The 19,076-nt window shown below is 39.2% G+C and overlaps 1 protein-coding gene across 1 annotated transcript in view; it reads left to right on the forward strand.

Annotated features, from left to right (window-relative positions):
* Positions 1-19,076, forward strand: part of Rnf180 (ring finger protein 180) — a 161,953-nt gene that overhangs the window by 113,219 nt on the left and 29,658 nt on the right. The window contains exons 6-7 of the mRNA XM_028784036.1: positions 885-1,110; positions 17,966-18,091. Of these exons, the coding sequence (XP_028639869.1) occupies positions 885-1,110; positions 17,966-18,091 (352 nt within the window). The remainder of the gene's footprint in view (positions 1-884; positions 1,111-17,965; positions 18,092-19,076) is intronic.

Below are 19,076 nucleotides of genomic sequence, written 5' to 3' on the forward strand. Positions count from 1 at the left end.
CTGATCTCATCACTGTGAGGAGAAAAGAAGTAAACTTTGATTGTTTTTCCCTTGACATATCCTAGCTTGAGAAAACTTTCCCCAAGGCTTCGTCAGAAATGATGGAGTCTGGGGTGAGAGAAGATGAGAGGAAGTGATAAGGAGGAGGGTGGCCACGGTTTTCATCTATTAAATTTGGGCTAAAGGTTTGCAGTAGCTCATGTGGTCTAATCCCCACAGCGTCACAGCTTGGGCAACTCTGAGACTAAACAATAGGATTTCTTCCTCTACACTTTATGCAGCCTCTCCCAAAGTATTGCATGTGGGAAGAGAGGAGGTTCCTCATATTTCCTAGCCACAAAGCTAATCCCATAATCACCCCACATTTCTTTACCAAGTCTATGTGCTGACATTCCCTTAACTTTGACACTTTCTTGGATTTGAGACCTATAAAGATGTAAGGGGATGATGGGGAAGGGTTCCAGGTACAGTATGAGCGGGAAGAGAGACCGATGGCTATCATGAGAAGATGCCATGGTAACATTCTGTAACTGAGGACAGTCATCACTCTGGCTGAGGGTGGGGAGATGTAATCCTAGTGCTGGTAGATGTAACCCTTAACTAGTCCTGGTCAGAATCACAAGTATGCTTAATATGCCTAGGTAAATAGGGTTGAGCGCTACTTTTATGTAGAAATACTCGAGAATAATTGAGGCCTCTGAATTTTCATTAGTTTTCTGGGTTTTTCTCACTTTAACAGATTACACTTCTATCACTTGGAACATGTTACAGAGACAGTACTATAGGCATCTCATAAATATTTTAATTTTAACAAAATATAAAGTCACCTCTCTCAGGGAATCCAGCCTCCTAAACTAAAACAATGTTTCCCTTGTGTGTTGCAGACCTTGAGTAATGAGATGAGTACAGATGAGGAGACTGAGTTCCCAGAGGAGAAGGACAGCTACATCTGTGCAGTATGCCTGGATGTGTACTTCAACCCCTACATGTGCTACCCCTGCCATCACATCTTCTGTGAGCCCTGCCTACGGACTCTAGCCAAAGACAACCCTGCAAGCACTCCCTGCCCACTGTGCCGGACAATTATTTCTAGAGTCTTTCTGCAGACAGGTAATGTTCTCTTTCATTATCATAGTCAAGTAATGTTTTCTGATTATCTCTTGGTTTTAACTCCAAAGGCATCATGTAAATCATTGTGAAGTCAACGAAAATCATCCATGATGATTGTTGCTCTGATTTATAAAACAATGTTCGCCCAACTAATAGTAGTATCCCAGAACCACAGATAGAAGCAGAACTTCCTTGTTGACCCTTAGCTCTGCACTCAGATCCTGCTAAGCATCCTAGCCAGCTGTTGTTCTGTCTCTACAGACACCTCCATGGTGACAGGGATTCCATCTTAAGCAAAAGTAAAGACTTTAATAGAAGTTTTATTCCCTGAAATAAATCAAATGGCCCACCACTCATCTGAATGGAGCAGTGAGCTTGGATACCCCATCCTAGCCAGCTGCACAAAGGCTTGCAGTCTCTCTAATCGAAGAGTGGCGTAAAAGTACAGGCACGACCATCTGATCTGCCTAGTGCAAGGAGACTGTTGTAGAATCACTGCACATCTCATGAGCAATAGTGTGCTCACCAAGAGCACACAAAACTACCCAGCAGAAACGTGGTCATGGTCCAAGTCTCTCAGCAGTTATTCCTTCTTTCCTGGGAACAGAACCATCAAAGATGGAAAGAGGAAACTGTCCTTAAGAGAGCAGAGGCTTACAGGATGTTCCACTCTCTACCTTGTGACTGGAACATTGATGTGGGAAGAAAGGGTTCTGTTGTCATAGCAGATCATGACCAGAGTGCCATGAGCTAACAAGAGAGGGGAGAGCATCTTATCCTCAGGGTTACCATCACCTACCAAGAGCTTGTTTTAATGGGATGCAACTGTTTCTTATGTCTACCTCACAGGATCTCACTAAACACTGTAGAGTGTTCAGATGGATCTTATCCATGTCTTCTAGGATCTTGTTTAATACAGATAGCAATTATAAAATATATTTCCTTCATGCATTAAACCAATAATAACTAAATTCTCTTTTGGTTTGTTTTCAGAATAAAACTTTTACAATTTTCTTTATTTTCAATTAGTTATTCTAAAATAAATCATTTTAGTAATATTAATAGTCTCTTTAAGAGGGAACTATGGATGCTTTTGTACTGTTCATTTATAGACTGAAAAATAGAGAGTATCCTTCTTACTACTTCAGAATATTTGAGAAATTTATAAAATGCATCAATGAAATACTAAGATAAGGGAAATAGAAGTTGAATGGAACACAGACTACATACAGGCACAGGTGCAGATGCATAGACCGTGGAGTCTTCACAGCAACTACAGGTTAACATAAGCCGTGGGGTCCTCACAATAACTACAGGTTAACATAAGCCATGGGGTCCTCACAGCAACTACAGGTTAACATAGGCCGTGGGGTCCTCACAGCAACTACAGGTTGATGGAGTTTTAAATGTTCTAACACATAACAAAAAATGCAAGTAAATGTTTGAAGAAGTGATTTTCATGATCCATTAAAAGGAAAATACGAATTTTTAAGGATAAGCAAAGGAGTTTCTGGCACTTAGTCCTAAGAAAAACTTTTATGTAACTTCTCTGGAACATATAAAGAGTAAACAATATCCTCAAAAACATCCTCAGAAAGTGTAGCATCAAGACTTCTCTTTGTTGCGTTTGGTATTTTAAATCGTGAGGAAATACCAGTATAAATTTGAGAGAGCCATGCTGCTAATTGCTAATAGAAAATGACTCAGTTTGCTTGTTAAAAAAATTTTAGGTAGTAAGCTCAGACTCGCCCGTGTTCATCCATACCATTTCAATACAGTGTTTAATGGATTTCTTACCACAATATTGTCTTTGTGTCTATGTGTGTGTATGTGTATGTGTGGGGGGGGTTGTGCATGCATGTGGGGTGTCTGCATGTCTAAGCTTTTGTCATTGTTACCCAAAGTATGAGATGATGTGAACAATATTTTTAATTTGTTTCCTTGATTAACCTAAAGTCCTTGTGTTTCTTGTAATGACATCATGTTCTACTTAGCCCATTTACTTTTATGGAATATTTTCACTTTTTTATTTATAATTGTATTACATTAATGGCCCACACAGATAAATGTTTGAATACACCATAGAGTGCTTCCTTATAATGAACTACGGGAAGCAGGGGTAGCAGTTAAACTCTTGTTTTAATGTAGCCCATGAATTATCAGTAGCAGTAGTATGTGAGGGCTTGCTGTCTCTGCAACCTTGGTCAACTAGTTTTCTATTTTAAATCATTGACTATAAGGATTCTTTTCTATTTCGTGCCACTTTTTGCCATATGTGTCATTTAACCTTATTTTTTGGTTACGATATTTTACCAATGTGTCAAATATCTAGATTTTGGGTTGGTTTGGTTTTCTCTTTGGTAGTGTCAAGTGTTTAACCTTTGTCTTTATTGTTAATTCTTTGGTAATAAAGGCCCTACCAACTCTACAAGTTAATAGGTTTTGTTTAAGTCACATTCCATTCTCATTTTCCACCTTTCCTGGGGTGCTTGACTTACCTGAAGATAAAGTACCATTTTGCAATCCGTAGGCACAGGTCCCAGCAACACTTAACAAGCCATCCTCTCTGTGCCAATAGAACTGTCTTCCCTTGAAAAGCAGCAATGAGTCCTCACACAGTCTTCTTGGCAGCTGTTCTTGCTACTGTATCAGGAGCCATTACCTCACTTCTAATTATTTTAGTATTTATATTTAAAAACTCAGAAAGTTTAAATTAATTTGAGGATGAGTGACATTTTAGTGGATATTTTATAATAGTGATTATTATAGTTTTCACTTTCCAGTAAAGATCTATAATTCCCTTCTTAAAGGCTCTGCACAGTTTATATTGACTTTATGTATATGTAGTCATTGGTTGCTGTTATAGCATTGATTGTTTTCTCTTCCTTTCGTTTCTGCTATTTTTATTTAGGAAAAAGTCACCTAGTCTTGGATTCTTCTGTTCTTGTCATCTGACTTAATGTTAGGAATTATTTAGTAAATAAATTAATCATAAAAATTACTTAATGTTATCATTCTGATTGTGACACACTTTTGCTCATGTCCAAAAAGAAAAAAAGCAGTTCTTCCAATGTCTTTTCTTCTCATCTCATTGGACAGAGCACACATTCATTTGTGACTGTGGCCGACAAAATAGATGACTAGGAAACACAGGATGAGGTTTACTATTGCCAGGTCTCTCTGTGCCAGTGGGGATTGTTATTGCCAAAGGTTTCAGTGGAAAAGCTATCCTTTATAGCAACTGAAGATACTACACAATAAATAAGGGTCCGAGGTCTCATATGTTTGCCCAATGGGTAGAAATATGATGATATTCATTCCAGATTTATCCCATAAAGTGCCCTTTAGTAAAATGATGTCCTTACACTTAAATTATAATTATATGCTCTTGGATAAATCACTTAATGTTAGCTGTGATCTCAGTGCATTACTTAATGCTGATAAAAGTTAAAAGGTTGAAGTAAGATAGAATGCACAGAAGAAATGACAGAGGCATCAAGGTGTGCTTATACAGACAAGTATGAGGATAAACCATTAAAAGTTGTAAAAAAATGGTTATATTTGTAATGGTTCTATCAATTGATAATTAGTATCCATAAGCTCTTTCTTTCTTCATAACTTAGCCCTAAGCAGTGTGCCCTCCTAACACACACCAATGGGTCTTGGTAGTAAACCCCATCCTGTGTTTCCTAGTAATCTATTTCGTAAGCCACAGTCACAAATGAGTGTGTGCTCGGTCCAATAAGATGAGAAGAAAAGACAATGGAAGAGCTGCTTTTTTTCTTTTTGGACATGAGCAAAAGTGTGTAACAGTGTTAACTGTGGTAGACACATCTTCTGAGAAAATGGGGAACCAACCTTAGTATTAAGACTGTAAAATGGATGTCAGAGCTGAGAAAATATGTGAAATGGGATTGTAATGGCATTATTGAACCACGGAGTCAAACAAGCCTAAAGTCCAGCTTTGCAGTTCCTATTATATGAAATATTACATTTGCTCATTAGCTAGTGCAATTTTAATAGATTTTCTGTGAAGTTCCAACTAAAAGTAACATAACATGCCAGGTATAATAGTGCAATCTCTTAATCCCAGCACTCAAGAGGGCACTAAGATCTTGGGATTTTTGGGCCAGCCTGGTCTAGAGAAAGAGTTCCATGACAGCAAAGGCTACATAGTAGACCCTGTCTCAAAAGACAAACAAAAAAAATAGCACAACTGATAAAATTATATCAATTGTAAAGATAACCAACTTAAAATTATGGTTTGATATATAAAAATTCATAAGAGTGAAGAAAACAGTATAAAAGCTAGTCAATATTACTCTAGATTAATAAAGAAATAGTAAAGTAGATATGCAAAATGGTGGTGTGATATCAGTATCCCCAAACCTCTACCAGCACAACCGTTTAACTGATAAAAGTATTTTTAAAATTAACCTAAGTACATAGAGCAAGTGAGGAAAGGTTTACTTTAAAATATCTACTAAATTTTGCCATTGTCTGGCTAGGAAGGTGATCCAGTGGGTTAGAGCACTTGTAGCTCTTGTAGAAGACCCGGATTTAGTCACCAGGACCGAAATTGTGGCTTGTAATCATCTGTAACTCCAGTTCCAAATAATCAGACACCTTCTTCTGGCATTCACAGGAATCAGGTGAATCAGACGAAACCCCTGTCCTAGATTAATCCCAGCACTCAGAAAATAGAGTCATAATACATACATATCTAAATAAGAATACATAAATATAAACATATATAATACAGACAGAAAAATGCAAGTAAATAAATAACCAACCAACCATTGAAGACAGTCAAAGGAAAAAAATCAGCAACAAAAGGCTTTGATAGAGTAGAGTGAGCTTTAAAGAAGGATAACTGTTCACTAGGATACAGCACCTAGGGAACAAACATTCAGAGGAAATGGATAAATTAGACTTCATCAGAGGTTTTTGTTGTTGTTGTTGTTGTTGTTGTTGTTGTTTTTAAAACAGGTTCACTTTAAAGTAGATGCATCAAAAATGAGGATCTTCTCACAAACATTCTGACTTAATAGACTTGAGGTCCATATGGAGAGATCCTGTAAGTTTCACAGACGGTGAGAGTATCTTGGGTATTGCAAGGGAGTCAAAGAGTCGGTGTGTCTACTGTACAATCACTCCCACCTCCCACTCCCTTTCCTGTTCATAGTACATCCTGATCTTAGAAGGAAAGCCCTACCTGTGTTCTAATATTTTTCTCTTCTCAGCCAGCCTTCCCCTTTTAACTCTCTTCCTAACCCTGATTCAGCAGAATTCAGTATATATAAGCAGATATAAAGAAATTGAAATTCATGGAAATCTTTCAACAAACAAGGAAATAACACTTTTAACCTGAGACTTTAAGCATTAAAGAGAAATGTGATACTCCATCAGAGATGTGTTAGCTATCACAATAAGATGCTGTTTGCTTTTAAGCAGCAGGGCAGAGGCAGAGGCATATGTAGCTTTGGGGACAGTTCCAAAAAACTCTCAATTATACTGTTTCTGTCTGACCTTCTAATGTCCTACTAGACTCTATCCAGGACGTGCAGCTTATCAGCAAGACTATCACACTTTTTAATAACCTCTTTTTACTGTGACCATCTGTGATTTGCCTTGGTCATGTCCAAATTTATGAGAAGGTCATTTCAGTTTCTCCAGTTCTATTAATTCTTATGCTGATGTGGTTCTGGTTCTGCTTCTATTTGTTCCTCTGAGATTTTTTTTTTCTAATTCATCTCATATAGATTGATCTCTGCCTCTGAAACCCATATGGAACCTCTATCAGGAAGACTATGTGACTGTGTCCATTTGTCTTCTAGTATAGTCACTCCAAAGATTTAATCTATGAAAATGAACATTCTTATTATGGAAAATGAGAGTATATACACAGTATTTAAAGTGTGGTTTCTCAGAGTTCTGTCATCTTTGTACCATCTTTATAAATTTTACTCTGTACACATATTAAGAGAGACCTTCTTTTCTACTTTTAAGGAATTTTCTTATGAACATAATTGTCAAGTATTTATCTTAGCCTCATCCTTAGCAATGTGTCTGTGAATTTATTGTTTGATGTTCTAGCTTGTGTCTTCTAATATACTTTAACATAAGTGATAGTTATAAATATTCAATCTTATCCAGAATCACTTCAAATGTCATTAATGGTTTATAAACCAATGTCTGGAAAACATTACCAGACACGTATGGAGATTTGCCTTTAGAAGAAACCCCCTGATACACTTCAAACCCCTCCTAGGAGTGAGCTACGTAGGAGTATCAGATCACCCACTGTGGCATCTGCTGTGTTGCCTAGGCTATCTCTTCCTTCTGGATCAAATAACCATATCTCCTGAGGCCCCCAAGGAGCTGTAGCTACTGATGCATAATACTTCATTTCTTCAGTTTCCCTTAAGCTCTTACTCTAACATTTGATATTTTAACCACTGAAGTGCATTGCTTTGACTGTTTTACAAAATAGTGTAGCATAGTGTGGTGGGTCACACCTGCACCCATAATTTGGTAGCCTGAGATAGAAGAATCACTGTGAGTTTCTGGGCAGGCTAGACTACATAGTAAGCTCCAGACCCACCTGGGGTACAGAGTAAAACTTTGTCTGAAACCTGAAATAACTAAATAGCTTAAACAAATGAGTAAAACTAAGTGAGAAAGGAGAATGAAGTAATTTTTTACATAGAAGTCAGAGAACTCTGGATTTTGCTAATGCCAAGGTTTTCTATACTAATTACCTCTGAGGGACCACTAATGTATCCCTTCCCATAGTTTTCAAAAACCTTGTCCCAAAATGTAAATTACAACAACATATAACAAATGTCACAACACTATGAATGCTTAGCATCTTGTCTACAGCATTCTAAGAGTTGGTTACTGTTGAACTGAGCTCGTTACATAGACATCCTTTTGGCTTTTTCACCATGGGCAAAATCGGTCACCCTGAATAAAACTGAAAATAATTTTCCAAAGCTATCAAAGGATTCGGTAATCCAAACTAAATATAATTGTTTGAGGTAAAATGTTTGGTTAAATGTAATATTAAAGAGTCTTTTTTTCCATTATATAAGTGTAGCACATTTTATTTCTCCATTTCTTTATTGAGTGATATCTAGGTTGTTTCCTATTTCAGCCTTTCATGAGCAGAGCAGCACTAACTATAGTGGAGCAAGAGTCTCAGTGATAACATGAAACATGCTCTGCCTAGACGCTCAAGCTGGATCCTGTGGCAGGTTCATTTCCAGAGGAAATAGACATGCTGATTTCCATACTGGCACTCCCTGCAGCAGTGGAGGAGTGCCCCTGTATTCCACACCCTCTTCAGAATGAGCTGTCACTTTTTTTATTGACCTTAGCCATTCTGACAGGTGTAAGGTAGAATCTCAAAGTAGTTTTGATTTGCAGTTCCCTGATGGCTAAGGATGTTAAACATTTCTTCAAGCGTTTCTCAACCATTTGAGGTTTTTTCTGTTTAGATCTATACCTCCTTTATAGTTTGGTCATTTTTTTCCTTAATATTTGATTTTTTGAATTCTTTATATATTTTGGGTATTAGCTCCCAATCAGATGTATAGTTGGTAAAAATAAAATATTTCTCACTATAGTCTGTCACATCATTCAGATGATAGTGTTCTTTGCCATGTAGAATGTCCCATTTGTTAATTGTTGATCTTAGTGCCTATGTTCTGTTCAAAAGTCTTTTTCTGTGCCAAGGCATTCAAGGCTATCCCTCGATTTCTCTTCTGTCAGGCACAGTGTATCTGGTTTCATGCTGAAGTATTTGATCCATTTGGAGTTGAGTTTTGTGCAAGATGTTAAATATAGCTCTGTTTGGATTTTTCTACATACCATCCAGTTTGACTAGTTCCATTTATTGAAGACACTTTCAAAAGAAAAACATAAACACCAAGCCAGCCACAAACTCTTAGTAGAATGATGTGCTACCTGCAAGATATGCAAGAGTAGCTGACCAATCTGTAATGCATTCCACAGTTTGTGTGTGTGAGTGTGTGTGTGTGTGTGTGGTTTGTTTTGTTATAGTTAGTGATTTTTAAAATTTTTTTATTGTTGGATATTTATTTGCATTTCAGATGTTATCCCCTTACCCCATTTCCTCTTCACCCAGGAATCCCCTATTCCATCCCCCTCCTGCTGCTTCTATGAGGGTGTGCCCCCACCAACTCCCCACTCCCACCTCCCCACTCTCGAATTCCCCCACACTCGGCATCCTGCCTTCATAAGACCAAGGATCTCCTTTCCCACCTATGCCGACAAGGCCATCCTCCCTTACATATAAAGCTGGAGCCATGAATCCCTCCCTATGTGCTCCTAGGCTGGTGGTTTAGACCCTGGGAGCTCTGGTGTTGGTATTGTTGCTCTCCTCATGGGACCACAAACCTTTCAGCTCCTTCAGCTCCTTCTCTCTAACTCCTCCATTGGGAACCCCTTTATCAGTTCAATGGTTAGCTGTGAGCATCTGCCTCTGAATGTTTTGTTTATTTATTAGTTTGTTTTGTTTAAGAGGGTGAGTGGTGTTTTGTTTTCTTGGAGCAGGTTTTATTGTACTGTGTGTTTCTGGTTTTTTTTTTTTTGAGAAAGAATTAAAAGTTGGATGGGTCAGGAGGAGTAGAGAATCTGGAAAGACTTAGGGAAGGAAAAGAATATAATCAAAATATATTTAAGAAAAAGTCTTTTTCTTTAACTTCCTAACTAAAGGATTAAAGTATCATCATGCAAACTCTTTCTCTATTCTGGTACACCATTACATTTAATTGTATTATGAAAACCAAATATTGTGGTGGCAAATGCTAAAAGGAAAATGTAATCAAAATGAAAAAAAATTCAACAAAAGTTTACCTTGCTAATGACAACTCCTATATATCAAAGATCTGCTAAATATAAGTTGCTCTCAGTGATGACTACGATATAAGGTCTGTGGCTCCATTTTGACAAAATAATAAATAAATGGAGTATGGACTTATTTTTGTCCCTGTTTTGTGTCTCTTTAGGCTAAATACTTAGGTGCAGAATGGTACTCCCTAAAGCAGATTTAATCATGAGAGAATGGTTCATAATGAAAATATGAAAATCAGATTGAAATTTATTTGATGAGCATGTATAGGTTAGGATTTGTCAGAATCAAATGAGCATCCTGGCTGACTTTTTTTCCCAGCATGCAAATCCCTTTAGACTTTAGGCAGATCTTCAATTAGCACATAGTAAGAACTCCCAAGGCCTGAAGAACTGGCCCCATGATTATACTGTTCTGTCTTACCTTGTGCATTCCTGTGATTGAAACTTGTAATTTCCCATTGAATTTAGACCTTTACAACAGACCAAGCTTTCTCTACCTTGTTGACACTAAACATTTTGAAGTGTTCTAAATATATGCAAAATGCATTTCAATAGGAGTGTTAGAATCCATTTCAAATGGAACTTTCTCGCCCTTCTTGAAGAGGTATAAATAATTACTGCCCTGAAGTCCTGAAAATAGCTTGTGAATTTTCATTGCTTTTCAACAGTGTGTCTCAGTGTCAAACATATTTACCCTTCTCCATTCCTGTGTGAAGGGGTGTGAGGCGCGCGCGTGTAGTGGTCTCGCTGGCAGGAACATACACACACACACACACACACCAGAATCCTTCCGTAGAAACATGTTTATTTCCCTAAACCAAAATGGTGGCAGAAGACGAAGAAGATGGAGAAAGGCACTGTTTTATACCCTAGAGCGGTGTAATCACCTCTCATTGGCTGCTTACTCGTAGCGCGCCAAACGCCGTGGGATGGGCTTAGCTTTGGCGGGCTTTTACCATGGCACATGCGCACTTTATTTGTTTACTAGGAAGAATTATGGCTGACAGCGCCACCTAGCGATGGCGGACTTTGCCAGCACCTGCCGCGGCTCCCAACATTGGGGGATCTCAAATGTGCTGGACATAGCATTTTAACCCAACCTCACCCTTTCCACTGTTAAACAATTCAAAGAAAATTGGATTATATTCCCTAGAAATAGTAAAAACATTCTAGGAACACTTCATAAGGCAGTGATTCTCAACCTTCCCAATAATGTCACCCTTAATACAGTTCCTCATGTTGTGGTAACCCCAACCATAAAATTGTTTTTGTCACTATTTCTTTTTTTTTATAATTTATTTTTTCTCAAATCGTAATTCAGTCACACAGGGGTTATAAACACAGAAAGGCAGGATGTGGGGAAGGGAATGACAGTGGAGTGTGGGTGTTCAGGGGGAATACAGATATCTTCAGAACAGGGTATCGGCTGGGTGAAGTTTCAGGGGACAAGTCACTATGACTCTGCCTATGATTCACTTGTCCTTATCTAAGTTGGTATTGTCTGCCCAGGCTACCTATTTACAAGGTCTATGACTACTCAGGCTTGTAAATTTCCACAAAAGCTGCCTCTATACATTAGCTTATAGCCATCTGTTTCATTGTTTTTCCACTGAGACCCAAGACTTTGTGTTAGTATACATGTATGACAGGCCTATTGCTGATTTTAGGCCTATGGCTGATTTTAGGCCTTCAGTGTTGTCACTATTTCATAACTGTAATTTTGCTACTGTTATGAATCATGCTGGAAATATCTGGATTTACCCATGGTCTTAGGTAATCCCTGTGAAAGAATCATAGCCCGAAGGAATCATGACCCACAGGATGAGACCTGATGCTTATGGTATTAGTAAATCAAAGGAAATAGAATAATGATGAGTTAGCAGCAGCTGCAGAGAGCTAGTTCCTTAGAAATCTTCTTTCTACACCAACAAGCACTCACTGGGATTCTAAATCTGACACTTGTTTATGCCTTGAAAATACAGAGTAATATACAGTCTATACATTAATCTCCTGGAACCAAATCATGTCTGTGAATAAGCATACTGACCCCCGCAGTGATTATACCTCCACGGACAGAAGGTATCCTAATCATGCAATTCCAAACCCTTGGAAAAGTAGCCTGAGCATTATTGTCACAACTTCTTCATGCTCCCCTTTCTGTCAGGTGTTCTTTCGTACTGTGTTCTTGAAAAGAATGAAAAATCATGTATTACACAAACAGGACTGAGATGTGAATTCTGGGAGAAAAGCTTTGTAATAATAAGAAAAAAATAGAAATGGATTAATAGAAATAGATTAACAAGAAATTTAATAATCTGAATGAGATACCTGAATACATATCTTGCAGCATTTTAAATAAGAGTCTAATACTAGGAAGTCTATCTAATAGAGTCTGCCTTGCGTTTATAATCTTGCCCTCTTCCACATGTCTTAATAAGATTGCAAGGCACCACCAGAATCAGCATCTTGAGAACCCTTAGTTCACAGCATTAGGACTTTTACTGGATTATACTTTTACTTGATACAAGTGAATACAGGCTCCATAGGAATGCATAGCTTTAACTTCTACAGTTAGCAAGATGCCAGAAACTATGCTTAACATATATTTGCTTAATAATAATGAAGTGTTTAAATATTAAATTACCAAATACCAAGCCTAGAGCTGAAATCAAAGTGAAAAGCTGGCTGTGTGGCTTAGGCCTATAATCCCAGCACTTAGTGGGCAGAGGCAGGCAGATTTCTATGAGTTTGAGGCTAGCCTGGCCTACAAAGCAAGTTTCAGGCCAAACAAGTTTACAGAGTAAGACCTTGATTCTAAAAGACACCATATTGATGTAATCTGTACTCCAAAGTTACTTTATTACATATATAGCTGCCCCTTTCTAATTGTTAAGGAAACCCAATAGCAATGGCCTTTATAATGATATAAATTCTGGTTATCCTCAAATATATCAAGGAAATGACAATTCCTTTATCTTATCTGTCACATTTATCATTCGTGTGTGTGTGTGTGGGCTACAGATTGATTTTGCATGGCTTCTTCAATTGCTATCCACTTTATTTTTAGAGACAAGGGCTCTCCTTGAACCTAGAGTTCTCTGATTGGCTGATTGGCCAAGCAGGTGGGCCAGCAAGCCCCAGGGGTCCAGCTGTATATCTCTAGCGCTGGGATTAAAACCATGTGCTCCTATATCCAGCTTTTTATATTGATGCTGGGGATCAAACTCAAGTATCAATGCTTCCATGACAAATACTTTACTGGCCCTTTCCCATCCTGTCATAATTACTTTGATTTTATGAAAGCATCTCATGCTACAGTTTCAATGTTATTGCCAATACATTTAACCTATGACCAAGGCGACTTATACAAGGAAGAGTTTGTTTGAAGCTCACAGTTTCAAAGGTTAGAATCCATGACCATCATGGCAGGGAGCATAGCAGCAGCCAAGCATGGCACTGGAGAAAAAGGCGGAGAGAGCTGAGAATGATGTGGGCTTTTGAAATCTCCTCTAACAACGCCATACCTTTTAATCCTTCCCAAACAATTCTACCCACTGAGGACCAAGTACTCAAATATATGAACCCATGGGAGCCATTCTTATTCAAATCAGCACACATGGAAAGAAAGTATTTTACTGACTGAGCCTTCTCCCCAGGCTCTAGTAATTACTGGTTTGTAAATGAAAGTATGACATGCTACAGTTTCCACTGGTATTTCCATGGAGTTTAACTGTCTCATCTGAACAGATAAAAGATTTCAGTATTGTGTAGTACATTCAATAGTATTGTATATTGATTGTATCTGCCAAGTTCTAGTGTACTTTGCAATAAGAAGTGCACACTCCAGGCCATCAAGATGGTTCATCTGACAAAGGCACTTATTACCAAATTTGATGACTTGAATGGAATCTCCTGGACCCACACGGAGGAAGAAGAAAACCTCCTAACCCTCACACCCAAGCTATGCCATGCATGCACCCCTCTGAAGTACACACAATAAATAAACTACATTTTAGTTGTTATTATTATTATTTAATCATTTTTTACAGTTCAGTTGTCCCTCTTCCAGTCTGTCCTCCCACAGTTCTTCATCCCATTCCTCTTCTCCCATCTCCAAGAGGATGTCCCCACCCTACCAGACTTTCCCACTCCCTGGGGCCTCAAGTCTCTCGAGAGTTAGGAGCTTCTTTCATTGAGGCTAGCCAGACCAGGCAGCCCTCTGCTGTATATGTGTCAGGGGCATCATATGAGCTAGTGTATTCTGCCTGGTTGGTAGCTCAGTGTCTGAGAGATCTTGGGGGGGTCCAAATTAGTTGAGACTGCTGGTCTTCCTATGAGGTCACCTTCCTCCTCAGCTTCTTCCAGCCTTTCCCTAATTCAACCACAGGGGTCCCCAGCTTCTGTCCATTGGTTGGGTGTAAGTATCTGCATCTGATTCAGCTGCTTGTTGGACCTCTCAGAGGGCAGCCATGCTAGCTTCCTGTCTGTAAGCACACCATAGCATCAGTAATAGTGTCAGGCCTTGGAGCCTCTCCTTGAGGTGGGTCGCAATTTGGGCCAGTCACTGGACTTTCCTTCCCCCAGTCTCTTCTCCATTTTTGACCCTGTAGTTCTTTTAGACAAGGACAACTCTGGGTCAGAGTTTTTGACTATGGGATGGCAATCCCACTTGACACCCCATCTTTCTTCTGGAGGTGGACTCTACAAGTTCCCTGTCACCACTGTTGGGCATTTCATATAAGGTCCCTCCCTCTGAGTCCTAAGTGTCTCTCACCTTCCAGTCTCTGGTACATTCTAGGGGGTCCCCCATATCTTACCTCTTGAGGTTGCCTGTTTCCATTCTTTCTGCTGGCCCATAAAATACATTTTTTAAAGGAAAAAAAGGTAGGCCTGTCTTCTCCAATAGGTAGTAGCAGCTGAAAGTGACACAGAGGATTCTGTCACCTCTCTCCTGTCTCCAGCTTGTCCTTGGTGTTTTTCACATGTTATTTTAAGAGATATAGTGTTGGATGTTCCATTTGTTGTTGCCTATGCCTGGATTTTCAAGCTTAAATGCCACTGAGATCAAATAATATTTATCTATAGGAGAATAGCATCCTTGGATAAGGGTACTACCCAGGTTTATAGAAATGTAAGGTAAGGCTTAATACATTTAAATACTATTACAACCAGAAAGAACTTAAGGACATTCCACTCAGTGGCTATCAACTCTAACTGAATCAGAATCGTTCAAGGGACTTGTTAGAGAGAACAGACGTATGACCCACATATACACAGTGCTGACCCACACAATCTGGATGAACATACCATTTTAGCAAGTGTCTTAGTGATTTTGACACCTACCCAAGCATTTTGAAAACGTGGATCTAATACAATGTTCTTTAGACAGAATTTGATTTAATTAATCTCTATCCCTAAATACATCATCAAAGTACCAGGCACATAGCAGATCACAGAGTAAATTTCTGCTGGAGATTAGGTTGGAAGTAGATACAAAAAGCAGCTTGCTGGCTGACAGAGAACCCCACAGTTAGAAAGCATGAGGCCCAGGTCTATCTTGGCCCAGCAATAATTGCAGCAATGACTTCCTGATCTTCTCTTGTCTGCATGTCTCTCTGTTCAAGTGTAGCAAATAAAATCCAAAATGATCAGTCTCAGAAGACCATGCTGTAGGCACACAGGTACATCTACAGCTTCAACTGCAATATATCTTACAAATTATAATAATTGCCATAATCATACTGTTCTTCATTTGTTTATCCTGAAAGTTATCTAAGTATTTCACTACACTGATTTTTTTTAAAGATTTATTTATTTATTTTATTTATGAGTACACTGTAGCTGTCTTCAGACACACCAGACAAGGGCATCCAATCTCATTACGGATGGTTGTGAGCCACCATGTGGTTGCTGGGATTTGAACTCAGGACCTCTGGAAGAGCAGTCAGTGCTCTTAACCGCTGAGCTATCTCTCCAGCCCCAGTGATTTTTTTAAAGCTCTCTGTCTGTTAAGTTCGTTTAAGCCAGAAGTAGAATAGTGTTGTGGGGTTCATTTAAATCCAACATAACTCAAACACTAGGCCAATGTAGATGACAAAATTTTATTGTAATCAAGCTACTACTAACCAGTCAAGGCCATATAATGAATTTGAGAGGTGAACTGTGACCATGAAGAGAAATTGCACAGCGTATTTAAAAGATGAGACCACAAATTGAGGAGGAGAGGGGTAGGCTGTAGCATTGTCCAGTCATATTTTGACATAAGGGTTGAGCAACAGAGTTTTCACCAATCAGGATAAGAGTAGGTTTCTGGGAACATGAACTTAGTTTGGCCCTGCCAGGAGGATGGAGAAGTTGTCCTTGAGATGCCTGCACTCAGACAACTGTTTCCTTACAACAGAAGCTGGTCAGCTAGTGGGAAGTCCTCAGCTCCCCTAGGACCTGGGACCTTGAACTTAGTTTCTCACTCTGGTTAAAGGGAGACTGAAAGTGAAGCATTTTGAATGAGTCTCTCTTACTTGTCCCAACAGTCACTCAGGCGCCATTACTGGTTGTACCTTTCCCATCTCTTCCAAGAAAAAGCTTCTGACTGGCTTTTGCATTTTTGAAATCTTTTGATTTCAAAACTTTGAACTTTTGCCAGAGTTCAGTTATATCTCCAAGTAAGAGAGAGTGTGTTTGTGTCTTTCTTTACTGCATCAACATTTTAGAACTTGGTAGAGGGGTAATAATAACAAATCCTGAGTTAACAGCACTCCTCTGCTTAGCTTATGTTGTCCGTATCTTGGAATCTTTATTACCTTATCGTAACCTTGGTCTACTTATGAGGGCATTTAGAATGTTGAGTTATTCTCCCTAATGATCAATACAATACCACTTTTCAGATACTTTATTTGAAAACTATGCAAAGTAAAATCATTAGCCCTGGAGGGTAATGTTAGAAGTCATTGACTTCTGTTATCCCCTTCATGGGTGTGAATGGCGCAGCGGTGTTAAGACGGCGATGATTCCTCTTCCCATGTTGTCTTGACTGAAGGGCTGTTCACTGGCAATGGACTGAGTAGATTGTTGGAAAACACATGTACATTTCTGCAAGAAACAACTCAAGGATCCTCACCCTGAAAGCAGTTAGACATTTTTAAGCACATGAAGGAGAAAGAATGTAGGAGCCATAACAAGCCCAGCTTACATAAATATAAAGACTAAAAACGTCCTTTTTCCTAACTCATGTGCTTGAATGATTGGCCCACAGCTATAGATTCAGGAATGGAGCTGGGGTAGCTGCTCTCATACGTAGCCTTGGTAAATGTAAATTTGTGAATGAGTTTCGCTTTTGCCTTTCTTGAGCATCTACCTAAGCCAGTGATAGGTCAAATAGAAACAATTATGTGCGACTAGAATAGGCCACTGCTTAGAAAGACAGGGAAAGAATGCAAAGAGGTGCCAGGTGATACATGGGGTCACTGGGATGAAGATGAAGTTGATGGAGGTGCTGGCTGTTTCTTGTATTGGCTGCCCTCCCCAGTACAAGCCTCTCCAAGGAGAGCTCATGCTTGGAGAAGTCAGACTCTGTCTAGGCCAGCCTGCCCTTGTGTGGCTCTGTGGCAATCAGGCTGTCTGCTGTTTGAAGGATAGGCCATGCGTAGCCTCTGGTTGGCCTGTTAGTTCTTTTCTACTGTCTCTTTATTTCTGTTCTTTAGTGTACAGCAGTCCTCTTGACAACAGTCAGTCTGTGTACCAACATCTCATTGTTCAGCATGGCTCCCAATGCTAAACATGCATTGTGTATATAAGCATAGTTTCAAAGCAGCATCAAATAGGAATCTGGATGACATATTTGGGATTTTTAAAATTAAATACATTATTACATTTACAGACTTACAGAGTTTATTATCAAAATCATATGATAGTCAATTACATTCTTGCTACTTAATTCAAATTAATGATCAAAATGCTGTTTTCTTTCGTTTTACTATAGAACTGAACAATGCCACAAAGACATTCTTTACTAAAGAATATTTGAAAATAAAACAAAGCTTTCAGAAATCCAGCTCTGCGAAGTGGCCCTTGCCGAGCTGCAGAAAAGGATTCCATCTCTTTGGAGGTAAGGAAACAAAAGACCACAGCTGTCTGATGGGTCTGTCCACGCAAGGGCTCACAGCTGCTCCCTAGCTAGAAGTACTGTTTGGGTTCAATTTCTACATGGGTCACTTTCAGGAATTTTGGTAATAATGTCTATGTTAAAAGCTCCAAGTGCATATGAAGAAAAGGAAGTCTATACAAAAAATAATTTTCGTGTAAAAATTGATATGTACCTAATTATGTGAACATAAAAATTAAATAAGCTAATATGAAAGCACAGTATAAATTATAGTTAATGGCGCTATATAAACAAAATGCAAGGTAATCTCTGACCTCTGCTTCAGTTTTGAGAATGTATTATTGCATAGCCATACAATATAAATATGAAATATAATTTAGTCTTTTATAAAACTGTTACCTGGCAGAACATGAACTACCACACAGCAATGACAGACCAGAACAGATGCATGCAGAGTTTGTAAGGTTGAGGCAAAAAACAAATTGTATGCAAAATCTATTGCATTTGAAGTGAAGGTTTTAAGCACCAACTGTAACCCTGCATTGGGCTGCTGCTGCTGCTGCTGCTGCTGCTGCTGCTGCTTCTTCTTCTTCTTCTTCTTCTTCTTCTTCTTCTTCTTCTTCTTCTCTCTTCCTCCTCCTCCTCCTCTTCTTCCTCTTCCTCCTTCTCCTCCTCTCCTCCTCCCCTTCCTCTTCCTCCTTCTCCTCTCCTCCAACTCTTCCTCCTCCTCCTCCTTCTCTCCTCCTCCTCTTCCTCCTCCTCCTCCTTCTCATCTCTTCCTCTTCCTCCTTCTCCTCTCCTCTTCTTCCTCCTCTTCATCCTCCTCTTCTTCTCCTCCTTGCCTCTTCCTCCTCCTCCTTCTCCTCTCCACCTCCTCTTCCTCCTCCTCCTCCTTCTCCTCCTCTCCTCCTCCCCTTCCTCTTCCTCCTTCTCTCCTCCAACTCTTCCTCCTCCTCCTCCTTCTCCTCCTCTCCTCCTCCCCTTCCTC

This window comes from Grammomys surdaster, unplaced genomic scaffold (assembly GCF_004785775.1).
Source record: "Grammomys surdaster isolate TR1022 unplaced genomic scaffold, NIH_TR_1.0 99, whole genome shotgun sequence".
NCBI classification, from domain to species: Eukaryota; Metazoa; Chordata; class Mammalia; order Rodentia; family Muridae; genus Grammomys; species Grammomys surdaster.